We start from the raw sequence: 12,035 nt of genomic DNA, 5'->3' as shown, positions 1-12,035 counted from the left end.
AGACAACTATAAGTTAGTTTTTTCATAATGTAAAACAGAACCTATATATCTATGCATATGCAAACGCAATGCTTAAAGCGAGATCCTACTATTACAACTGGCTAATGGACTTTGAACACAGATATGATTCAAGATTTCAGTCGATATATGTTACCTTTCACATTATGTCCTACGATATTTGGACTGGAATTTCAGTGAGTAGTAGTCTACTTCGGGGCAAGGTTTGCAGATGCAGCAGCAGCTTCTGCTATAAGAGCAACTGGTTGACGAGCCTGAAGGCAAGCACAAATATCAAAAGGGTGCAACTCTGAACCATCATAGAGAAGATTTAGTCCTGGAAGAATCACTTCTCGGCTATCTGCTTCATCAGTGTCTGTCTTTGTTGTACTTAAAGAAGGTGCATTCTCATCAATGGTCCTTGTGACAGCCTCATATACAGGGGCCAAGGTGTAGGATCTGTGACCACCCACAAAATACCTCACAAACTGAAAAAAAAAAAGAATAATCATGAACCATGGAAGGAACTAAACTGACCTAAGAATGCTACCGTCAAAACTCAGAACTTCGGTCCGGCAACGTTGGCGATTAGCTAGTTTCAGCCGTTGGAATTCGCTTGTGGNTTCTAGCCGATGTGGGATATTATGCTTAGTTCTTTGAATTCTATAAATTTAAAATTTTCTTTTTTTCTAAAAAATTCTGTAAATTTAAAAAATGTTAATGAATGATATGTCAAATCATGNTGGACCTGTTGCTTGGTACTGTGCACATATATCTTTCAACCTTTTTCTAATGCATTGCATTGCATCGTGTTGTTCCATGAGCGAATCTGCTTGGAGTAACTGTGATGACACGATTCTTTTACAGATATTGTTGCATAACTTTGNGGAGCTATAACTTTTTATTAGTATAGATTAGACCTAATAATATTGATATCAAATTTTGGATTTAATAAGAGGATTTATAAACTGAAACAAGAAACAATATAAAGTTCAAACACCCCTAAAAAAAATTATTACATCAATAACATAAAACATAACCAAACTAAAACAAATAAGCCATACATACTAAAAAGTACAAATTGATACAAAATTCAATAGTTATTTTTGACAATTCATGGTTGGACTTGAATTGATTTGATTATGAAAATTGAAAAGACTCCACAGTTTGATTTTGGTGCGTGACGTATACGTAACCCAAAAAAGCAAACATCTTTTTTGATTGTATGGAAAAAGAACAAAAACTGATTCCAAATATACTTTGTTATTGGGAAAAAGAGACTTTCATCAACCTCGACGTAATAACTGGGCCATCGGGAGTCGCCCGAACCAAATTGGGATAAAATCTGTGCAAGACAGTCCCAAACGCAAAACTCCTATACACCACAGCCTTCCTTGACACTTACACACACAATGTCTCCAAAATTTTCTCAGTACTATCTTTATAACTGAAGCACACAAATGGTATAACGATACATTCATCATTCGTTAGCCAAATATATTTGTAGATTTCCTAACCCTTACTGCGACTAAGCAACATCAGTGTATTCTGATGCTCGCCGTCGCCGCAGATGTATTTTCCAGTCGGCTAGAATGTAAAAACAAACAAACAAGAACCCGACCTGCAAAATTACATCTAAGGGAGTTAAGATAGTTTCATTCGTTTCATTGGCAAAGCAAACCAAAACCGACCAAACAATTGAAAGCCAATTTTTGGTGTAACCAAACTGAATAAACCGAAAATAATTGAGAAATTATATCTTTAGTATTATACATACTAGTAAAACTATATGTAATCATATTACATAAAATATGAAGTAGACAACTATAAGTTAGTTTTTTCATAATGTAAAACAGAACCTATATATCTATGCATATGCAAACGCAATGCTTAAAGCGAGATCCTACTATTACAACTGGCTAATGGACTTTGAACACAGATATGATTCAAGATTTCAGTCGATATATGTTACCTTTCACATTATGTCCTACGATATTTGGACTGGAATTTCAGTGAGTAGTAGTCTACTTCGGGGCAAGGTTTGCAGATGCAGCAGCAGCTTCTGCTATAAGAGCAACTGGTTGACGAGCCTGAAGGCAAGCACAAATATCAAAAGGGTGCAACTCTGAACCATCATAGAGAAGATTTAGTCCTGGAAGAATCACTTCTCGGCTATCTGCTTCATCAGTGTCTGTCTTTGTTGTACTTAAAGAAGGTGCATTCTCATCAATGGTCCTTGTGACAGCCTCATATACAGGGGCCAAGGTGTAGGATCTGTGACCACCCACAAAATACCTCACAAACTGAAAAAAAAAAAGAATAATCATGAACCATGGAAGGAACTAAACTGACCTAAGAATGCTACCGTCAAAACTCAGAACTTCGGTCCGGCAACGTTGGCGATTAGCTAGTTTCAGCCGTTGGAATTCGCTTGTGGCTCCTGATATTGGTGACGAAGGGTCCACGAGAGGGTTCCACCTTCCGCTTGCATAGTTCATGAGCTTATTACTACGCGCAGGCTCCTTTGCTTGTTCTTTCTGGTAAAGAAGTTTAGCAGCTGGACCTGTTGCTTGGTACTGTGCACATATATCTTTCAACCTTTTTCTAATGCATTGCATTGCATCGTGTTGTTCCATGAGCGAATCTGCTTGGAGTAACTGTGATGACACGATTCTTTTACAGATATTGTTGCATAACTTTGGACTGAAAAGTGGAAACCCAAACTCCACGGTTAAAGGGACCCATTCATACTTCTCATCATTATCTGGAGAAAAGGAACCCGACGAATCCTTAGCTTTAAAGAGTTTCAAAAGCCGAATGTAACCGACTGTCTTCAACTCCATGTTGTTTGCCAGCTTAGTTAAGAGAGAGTTCAACTTAGTATTTTCCTCAAGGGGAAGTCCAAGCTCATCGCCGAAATGAGGAATGGAACCATCAGCGTTCTTCAGGGGTAATGGTATATCTAAAGTAACAATTCTTCCAGAGCGATCAAGATCATGCTTGCTGAGAGGCTGAACGAGAACAGCTGAGCACTTGAGAAGGCAATTTAAACAGTGCAACAGAATACCTCCCTTGACCAAGTTACCTTCAAACTTGTTTCCTAAACCACCAACCGAAGATCCATCCCAAGACCAAATGAGAGCTTTCTCACAGCCAGCTAGTGGAGCAGGAAGCATCCGCAGACACTGACCTTTCATCAAGATAACCGACAAAGGCCCAGTGCCCACGGTTGAATACAATACGAGTTTCATCCACTGCGTCATGGATGAATGGGAGGGAGGACCGAAATGAACAGGGCCTGACGGTCCAGGAAGAACAGTCGTAAGTGGAAGAGGAATCATTGACACAACAATATCGTAGTCACGGGAAAACAAACGATCTAGAGTAGCAGGAGTTAGAGAAGCTAGACTTTCACAACGGAGAATGTCAACGCGATATTTTTTCTTTTTCTTGTTTCCTTTACCGGTGTCAGGTCCCTCAACGGAGATTGGCTTTCCATCATTCTGAAGGTTTAGGTTAGAACTGTAGGTCTCAGTCAAGGTATTAGTATCAACAGACGATGTAGTGGAAGCTGCTTCATGTTCAGTGCTTTCATGGACACGCTCTGTCGACAAGGGAACCTCTTGAGGGGAATCTGAAACCACGGAAGCCTCACTATTTTGGCTGGTTAAGGAATCTCCCGAATTATCAGGTAAATTAGCATCTGCGAGAAGAGTAACAGCCTCATCATTGCTCAAAGTTCCCAAGCCCATAGTATCAACTACTGTATCTGTAGCAACTCCACCAGATATCAAACATTCCAGGACACAACGTAGACTAAAGGCATGATTTGCAAATTCTTGCAGTTCACCCTCAAATTTCGCTCCCTCTAATGTGCTCAAATCCTGGCAAAGGTCTGGGATACTAGTATGCCCTAGTTTTCCCGCTTCATAGAGTGTCACAGCATGAGATTTCAGTCCTACAATAGCGTTCATGAACATGAATAGAATATATTAGAAAATGCAAAAACTGAACCTTTTACACAGATTATTGATATTCATGGGCTGTTAATAGTTATAACTAGCCACCAAATATAACTAGGAAATTTTTACCTGGTGACACAGAACCCATCATTAGATACGATGTTATATTAGCNTGTAACCAAACTGAATAAACCGAAAATAATTGAGAAATTATATCTTTAGTATTATACATACTAGTAAAACTATATGTAATCATATTACATAAAATATGAAGTAGACAACTATAAGTTAGTTTTTTCATAATGTAAAACAGAACCTATATATCTATGCATATGCAAACGCAATGCTTAAAGCGAGATCCTACTATTACAACTGGCTAATGGACTTTGAACACAGATATGATTCAAGATTTCAGTCGATATATGTTACCTTTCACATTATGTCCTACGATATTTGGACTGGAATTTCAGTGAGTAGTAGTCTACTTCGGGGCAAGGTTTGCAGATGCAGCAGCAGCTTCTGCTATAAGAGCAACTGGTTGACGAGCCTGAAGGCAAGCACAAATATCAAAAGGGTGCAACTCTGAACCATCATAGAGAAGATTTAGTCCTGGAAGAATCACTTCTCGGCTATCTGCTTCATCAGTGTCTGCCTTTGTTGTACTTAAAGGTGCGTTCTCATCAATGGTCCTTGTGACAGCCTCATATACAGGGGCCAAGGTGTAGGATCTGTGACCACCCACAAAATACCTCAAAAACTGAAAAAAGAAAAAAAAAAAAAAAAGAATAATCATGAACCATGGAATGAACTAAACTGACCTAAGAATGCTACCGTCAAAGCTCAGAACTTCGGTCCGGCAACGTTGGCGATTAGCGAGTTTCAGCCGTTGGAATTCGCTTGTGGCTCCTGTTATTGGTGACGAAGGGTCCACGAGAGGATTCCACCTTCCGCTTGCATAGTTCATGAGCTTATTACTACGCGCAGGCTCCTTTGCTTGTTCTTTCTGGTAAAGAAGTTTAGCAGCTGGACCTGTCGCTTGGTACTGTGCACATATATCTTTCAACCTTTTTCTTATGCATTGCATTGCATCGTGTTGTTCCATGAGCGAATCTGCTTGAAGTAACTGTGATGACACGATTCTTTTACAGATATTGTTGCATAACTTTGGACTGAAAAGTGGAAACCCAAACTCCACGGTTAAAGGGACCCATTCATACTTCTCATCATTATCTGGAGAAAAGGAACCCGACGAATCCTTAGCTTTAAAGAGTTTCAAAAGCCGAATGTAACCGACTGTCTTCAACTCCATGTTGTTTGCCAGCTTAGTTAAGAGAGAGTTCAACTTAGTATTTTCCTCAAGGGGAAGTCCAAGCTCATCGCCGAAATGAGGAATGGAACCATCAGCGTTCTTCAGGGGTAATGGTATATCTAAAGTAACAATTCTTCCAGAGCGATCAAGATCATGCTTGCTGAGAGGCTGAACAAGAACAGCTGAGCACTTGAGAAGGCAATTTAAACAGTGCAACAGAATACCTCCCTTGACCAAGTTACCTTCAAACTTGTTTCCTAAACCACCAACCGAAGATCCATCCCAAGACCAAATGAGAGCTTTCTCACAGCCAGCTAGTGGAGCAGGAAGCATCCGCAGACACTGACCTTTCATCAAGATAACCGACAAAGGCCCAGTGCCCACGGTTGAATACAATACGAGTTTCATCCACTGCGTCATGGATGAATGGGAGGGAGGACCGAAATGAACAGGGCCTGACGGTCCAGGAAGAACAGTCGTAAGTGGAAGAGGAATCATTGACACAACAATATCGTAGTCACGGGAAAACAAACGATCTAGAGTAGCAGGAGTTAGAGAAGCTAGACTTTCACAACGGAGAATGTCAACGCGATATTTTTTCTTTTTCTTGTTTCCTTTACCGGTGTCAGGTCCCTCAACGGAGATTGGCTTTCCATCATACTGAAGGTTTAGGTTAGAACTGTAGCTCTCAGTCAAGGTATTAGTATCAACAGACGATGTAGTGGAAGCTGCTTCATGTTCAGTGCTTTCATGGACACGCTCTGTCGATAAGGGAACCTCTTGAGGGGGATCTGAAACCACGGAAGCCTCACTATTTTGGCTGGTTAAGGAATCTCCCGAATTATCAGGTAAATTAGCGTCTGCGAGAAGAGTAACAGCCTCATCATTGCTCAAAGTTCCCAAGCCCATAGTATCAACTACTGTATCTGTAGCAACCCCACCAGATATCAAACATTCCAGGACACAACGTAGACTAAAGGCATGATTTGCAAATTCTTGCAGTTCACCCTCAAATTTCGCTCCCTCTAATGTGCTCAAATCCTGGCAAAGGTCTGGGATACTAGTATGCCCTAGTTTTCCCGCTTCATAGAGTGTCACGGCATGAGATTTCAGTCCTACAATAGCGTTCATGAACATGAATAGAATATATTAGAAAATGCAAAAACTGAACCTTTTACACAGATTATTGATATTCATGGGCTGTTAATAGTTATAACTAGCCACCAAATATAACTAGGAAATTTTTACCTGGTGACACAGAACCCATCATTAGATACGATGTTATATTAGCATCAACTATGAAAGCAACCCGAACATGACTAGAACGTGATCCAGAGCTTTCTGTCCCTAAACTATCTCCATGTTGAGCCGCCTCACCATCAGCAGACCTGTACGTAGAGCTTACACTAGCCCGAGATGCATCTTCGTCATCACTGAGGATGGCACGTGGAGACCCAGGCATAATCTTGTCATGAAGTACAGATGACGGATCAATCAACTTGACAGCCCATCCCAACCGGCAAGCAAAAGATGCAGCAGCCTGTAATTGAGTTACGTCAGCTTGCAAAGTAGATGCCAGCTCTGCAACTGTTGAGTTCTCATTTGAAACTACAAACACTGCATAGAGTAACCTGCAAATTGCAACTGCAGCTATTAGACTGCTAGATAATTTCAGGGGTAACTAAAACCAAGATAAAAAAAGCTTCCATGTGGCACAATAGTTTCCTTACTCTTCAATGGGATCTTCGTAAGACTGCTCTCTGTTAGAGATGAACCCCTCAAGCTTTGAAACTGAAAAAGGAATGCAAAAGGACATGCATTGAAGTGAAATCTTAGTTTCGCAATAGAAAATATGAGCCTACCATATGAATCTAAGAACAGGCTATCTAGGAGCTTCACTGGCTCTGTTCCAAGTAAATAAAATACTGTGAAATAGTATGGGAAAACAATGGTAAAAAAATTAGTTATATGAAGAGCCGATTATGAAACTGTTCTTAAAATCACCTGACATACTGACATGCTATTACATGCCTTAGCAAAAACTCAATATTTTCCAGCCTTGAAGTACATTGAAGAAATGAAGTGATAAGTAAATACTGGCAAACATAAACTCACCTTTAAAGCGGTCTTCCTGATAGACTGGGACATCAAAATATACCAATCCCCTCTGGTACAGACCTTTTATGACTTCTGGATCGAAGAGGATATAGGCATTAGCTTCTTCTTTGCAGATTTTATCTATTGTCGCCATCTCATCTTCTGAAAGTTTCTATGCAAAGAACAAGTATATAAGATCTGTTATTAGACAAGGAACAAGTAGGATGAAAATGCCATCGTTCACTCCGAGTAAAATCAGTTTGAAAAAGGAGAAATGGAAAGATAGAGGAGAGCTTAGATTACCTTAAACTCTTCTATGGTAAAGTTGACAAGGCAAACACCCCACCAAGGGTCAATAGGGAAATCCACAGGTTGAGTAGGTAAGGAGTCTTTTGCAATCGATTTGTTCAGCTTCCACATTATTTTCTGGAAAGCTCAAAACATGAATGAAATGTATAAGACATAACAGATGTTGAATTACATCCACTTGTAGGCTCAAGTTATAATGATAAACTACGATGCTCTGAATTTTCTTAAAATTACAATGACATAAAATGAAAACGAGAAAATTCCATCTAAATTTTGTAAAGGTTGAATTCCCGTATTTTAGATATAGTAAAAATTCTTCAGTCAGAAGTCAAAGTAAAAGAAATTTCTGCAGGGTGCAAAAGACATGCCAGTCACATAAACCAGTATAGAATCTAGACAAAAAAGTACCTTAGATCTGCATTTATTCATGATATCAATGAACTCATTCCTCCCTATTCCTGTAAGCCGGAACGCATCTGCCGCACTGAAGTTTGGAATACTGTCATAAGGTTGCTCTGTGTCAAATTAAAAAGAATGAGGATGAAAAAATCGCTGGAGGTAAGTGCAAAATGAGCTCTAAAGTAAAGCAACAATTTACCATTTCTCATGACTTCAAATATCATGTCACAGTAGTATCTGAATGGTGATATCCTCATCACACGGCAAACATACTCCGCGAGGTGATACGGAAATAGCTGCAGGTAATGGTCAACAGCAATTAACTTTAAAGATCCACTGACAGTAACAGAAACATAGCCCTATATTTCATCCTAGTTCACAAAGTTTTCCTCCTCGTATCGACTATGTAAACCCACAGCTACCCTTCATGGAAAGAAACATATTACAAAATTACCATCACATAAGATGGTATCTAGAATCTAAAATAAACCTTGTTGGCCACTATTATAGATTCCAAAACCTTTTCTTATACATTGTAGCCATCAATTACGAGATAAAAAAGGACAAGAAAAAAGACAGAGAAACAACATCAAAATATGATTTGCAAACTCTCCACTAGAATGCAATTAAAAATAAAAAGACCTCTTAGAGAGATATATCCATCAAAACGCACCGCCAGATTCTTTCGCAAGTAACGCATCATATCTTCATAATATTCACCTTCTTTGCAAACTTTACAAGCAAAACACGTATTCCATAGGAGTCTTTTCTTGATACAATGCGCAGTAACCCTACATAGAGAATCAAAACAGTGAAAAAGGATATACCATAGAGCACCTCAATCCCAATACAAGTAATTAAATCCCCTAATCATGAAAACATGCGAAGGAAAAAAAAAAACTAACCTTTTATGCCATTCGTCCTTAGACCCAAGAATAGATTGGAGTCGTTTTGGGAGGTTTTCCCAAGGGCATTCTTCCCTTACAGCTTTCGATATCAACTGGTCCTCTATTGTTACTGGACTGTGCTGCATCTTCCCCAAATTTTTCGTATCTTCCAATTACATAAAATACAAAGTCCAAGATAAAGCAATTCAGAATCATCAAACCCACACCACACAGGACTACTAAAAAACCAAAGTCGTTCCACCGACAAATTCGCAACTCCCTAGATCAATTTCTACTCCTTAGCCTAATTTTAAACACAGAAAATGCAGTATAATTTCTCTAAGCATCATCATACACACTACGACGTGACAATTCGAAGAACATCGGAGACTAAAGATTCAAAATGCAGCGATCTCGCACTTCTGATCGGTAAATACATAGGAAAATTCGAAGATGCGAAAGTAGAACCAGCGATCGGAGATCAGAGGTCGTACCTGAGCACAACACACCGGAGAACGGAGATGCCAGAGAAACTAGAAGAAGCTCATGAGAGAGAGAGAGAGAGAGAGAGAGAGAGAGAGAGATCTGAAGGTTGACAAGGACTGATCTCGAGGGGCTCATGTACAGGCCGGCCCTGGGCCGAAGCTGGTAGAGTGTGGGCTCCAAAACCATAGTGCAAATATGTTCATTAATAAAGGTGGAGAAAACCTCAACCGAACCTAACCAAATTAATTACCCAGAAACGAAATGAAGTTTTAATTATTACAGCTTTAAGTTTCATTATTGTAAAATCCGAAAAAAATCATTCATAACCAGACTGAAAACAAAAAAAAATTGTGTAACCAAGCTGAACCAGACAAAAAATTCATTATAATTTATATGTATTATAGTTTACATAAGTAAAAAACATACAAAATTAAGGGTAATTCTCAAAATACTATTACATCTTTTGTTCAAACAAAAAAAAACTATCTCTTATTTTCTTTTTTCAAGAATACCAAAAAACTAAACTTTCGAACTAAATCATATACCTTAAAAACAAACCCTAAACTCTAAATACTAAACTCAAACCCAAAATTTTGAATTATAAACCCTTAAAAGTCATTTTTTCTTTTGAGGTAGTAGAGCAAAATATATATTTATATAGTTTTAATAGTCTCATTTTTTGTATAATGTAATGACATCGGAATAATGTGAGGGAGGTTGTGTGTTAGCCGAATGGACACGCAGTTGAGATTACTATCCACTATAGACGGGTGGACATTTCAATTTAAGTTCGGGTTTGATTTACTGATAAATGTAGTTGGGCGAATTTGCACCATAACCAAAACAAAAAAATCAATAAAGAATATAGCCAACTAACATTAAAAATGAAGAGAGTAACCATTGACTTGTGTAAAATGACAAGAGAGGGGCAATTGTGAGTGACACGCGCATCTTAAAGGAGTGTTGGAGTATGAGATGATTTATTTATTTATTTATTTGATTAAATAACTAATACCCTTTTAAATTTTGATTTCATATATCTTTTTAACAGAAATGATGAATACTCCTTCTGATTGTGTAAAAGAATTATTAAATTTTCTGTTTTCGCTTTTATTAATATATTTCATAATTTTGATTGGTTAAAACTTTAAAACAACAGGAATAAAGCTGGAATATTTCTCAAATATCTATATTGAAAATCTAAAACGACAAATATTATAAAACAAAAATTAAATCAACGACAATTAAATTAAAACGGAGGGAGTAGTTTTTATAGAATAACCATTTATACTAAGAGTCTAGGACTAAAATATATGATCTGCAAGATTCAAACTCAAATATATATATATATATATATGTATATGCAGTGTAAAGATAATAATTGTGAATAATGAATTTTGAAATGAAATGTTATACAAAAAATAGATACGGTAAATGAAATAGTATAGAAAAAATAAAATGGTATGGAACATAAACTTAAACACACACAAAACGCTATACATTAAGCAATACAACAAACACAACCCAATCAACCGTGTTAAATGGTAACCTTAAGAGATAAAACATAAACAACTCAAAAGATGAAATTAAATGCATAACAAAAAAAAATGCTATACCCTAAGGGATACAACATAGCAACCCAAACAACCATGTCAAACGCTAACCATAAGAGATAAAATATAGACAACTCAAAAGATGAAATTAAACGCATAACAAAAAAAACACTATATCCTAAGGGATACAACATAGCAACCCAAACAACCATATCAAACACTAACCATAAAAGATAAAACATAAATAACTCTAATGACCAAATTAAACGCACAACAAAAAAAGTTATACTCTAAAAGATACAACATATGCAAACCACATCAATTGAGTTAAACACTGATAATAAACTATATACTCTATAAATTGTTCATGTATTTATAATTATAATTCAATTTATGTAATTTGAAACTTAAGAAATATATTTTTTAAAAATGGAATAGAATGTTATTGTGCTCTATATATTATGAATATTTTTGTTATTTATTAATTTATGAACTAAATTTTATCTTCCTAATATCTTTAAATCACTGTGCAATAAAAATAAAAATATGTGGTTTTAACTGAGTTTATGAAATCAAAACAGTTTCTTCAATAAAAATTTATTGCAAAATATGAAAGAGTAAAAAGAAAAAAATGAGAAAAGATGAGAGATGACAAAGATATATGTCCAATTGTCCAGAGAAAATACATACATATACAGTTTGCATGGTATGGGCGAGTGGAACGGTTAATTTGGCAAAAGGTTAGAACTGTCATTATTATATATATTGTAGAGTATATGATCTTTTCATGGTTATTACTCTCAATTTCCCAATGTATTCTGGATCATGTTTACTTTCTCTTTACAACTTTACAAAAACTATAGAAAACAACTACAGTAAAACCTCTATAAATTAATAATGTTGGGACTAAGACATTTTATTAATTTATAGTGATATTAATTTATCTATAAATTAATAATTATTATTTTATAGTGTAAATTAATAATTATTAATTTATAGATATATTTTTAATTGTTTATTTTTTAAAAAATTATGA

General features: G+C 36.8%; 2 protein-coding genes across 3 annotated transcripts; both read right to left on the bottom strand.

The window, feature by feature from the left end:
* Positions 1,034–4,125, bottom strand: LOC104742031. The gene is made up of 4 exons (XM_010462992.1): positions 4,089–4,125; positions 2,350–3,955; positions 1,970–2,271; positions 1,034–1,618 (listed from the first exon to the last, which is right to left on the bottom strand). The coding sequence occupies exons 1-3, from the start codon at positions 4,108–4,110 to the stop codon at positions 2,022–2,024; spliced, it is 1,878 nt and encodes a 625-aa protein (XP_010461294.1). The 5' UTR covers positions 4,111–4,125; the 3' UTR covers positions 1,034–1,618; positions 1,970–2,021.
* Positions 4,135–9,612, bottom strand: LOC104742032 (protein FAM91A1-like). Of its 2 annotated transcripts, XM_010462993.2 has the most exons (11): positions 9,455–9,612; positions 8,979–9,126; positions 8,747–8,864; positions 8,273–8,369; positions 8,083–8,189; positions 7,669–7,791; positions 7,384–7,537; positions 6,999–7,059; positions 6,517–6,899; positions 4,778–6,383; positions 4,135–4,687 (listed from the first exon to the last, which is right to left on the bottom strand). In XM_010462993.2, exons 1-11 carry the CDS (start codon positions 9,579–9,581, stop codon positions 4,441–4,443), a joined length of 3,171 nt encoding a protein of 1,056 aa, XP_010461295.1. In that variant the 5' UTR covers positions 9,582–9,612; the 3' UTR covers positions 4,135–4,440. The 2 variants fall into 2 exon arrangements, with proteins under 2 accessions (XP_010461295.1, XP_010461296.1); XM_010462994.1 differs by lacking the exons at positions 8,273–8,369; positions 8,747–8,864; positions 8,979–9,126; positions 9,455–9,612 and having other exon boundaries at positions 7,669–7,799; positions 8,083–8,171.

Source organism: Camelina sativa, chromosome 14, assembly GCF_000633955.1.
Source record: "Camelina sativa cultivar DH55 chromosome 14, Cs, whole genome shotgun sequence".
Lineage (NCBI taxonomy): Eukaryota > Viridiplantae > Streptophyta > Magnoliopsida > Brassicales > Brassicaceae > Camelina > Camelina sativa.
Note: the sequence above shows the minus strand (reverse complement) of the source record. Positions and strands in the feature narration are given on the sequence as shown.

Bases quoted from the DNA above. Each gene is read 5' to 3' on its own strand.
- LOC104742032 (XM_010462993.2), bottom strand. From the start codon at position 9,581: ATGAGCCCCTCGAGATCAGTCCTTGTCAACCTTCAGATCTCTCTCTCT. The intron at 9,127-9,454 runs GTACGACCTCTG...TGTAATTGGAAG, and splicing joins CTCCGGTGTGTTGTGCTCAG to ATACGAAAAATTTGGGGAAG. The intron at 8,865-8,978 runs GTTAGTTTTTTT...TTCTCTATGTAG, and splicing joins AAGGACGAATGGCATAAAAG to GGTTACTGCGCATTGTATCA.
- LOC104742031 (XM_010462992.1), bottom strand. From the start codon at position 4,110: ATGATGGGTTCTGTGTCACCAG. The intron at 3,956-4,088 runs GTAAAAATTTCC...ACGCTATTGTAG, and splicing joins GATGGGTTCTGTGTCACCAG to GACTGAAATCTCATGCTGTG. The intron at 2,272-2,349 runs GTCAGTTTAGTT...GGGTGGTCACAG, and splicing joins TTTGACGGTAGCATTCTTAG to ATCCTACACCTTGGCCCCTG.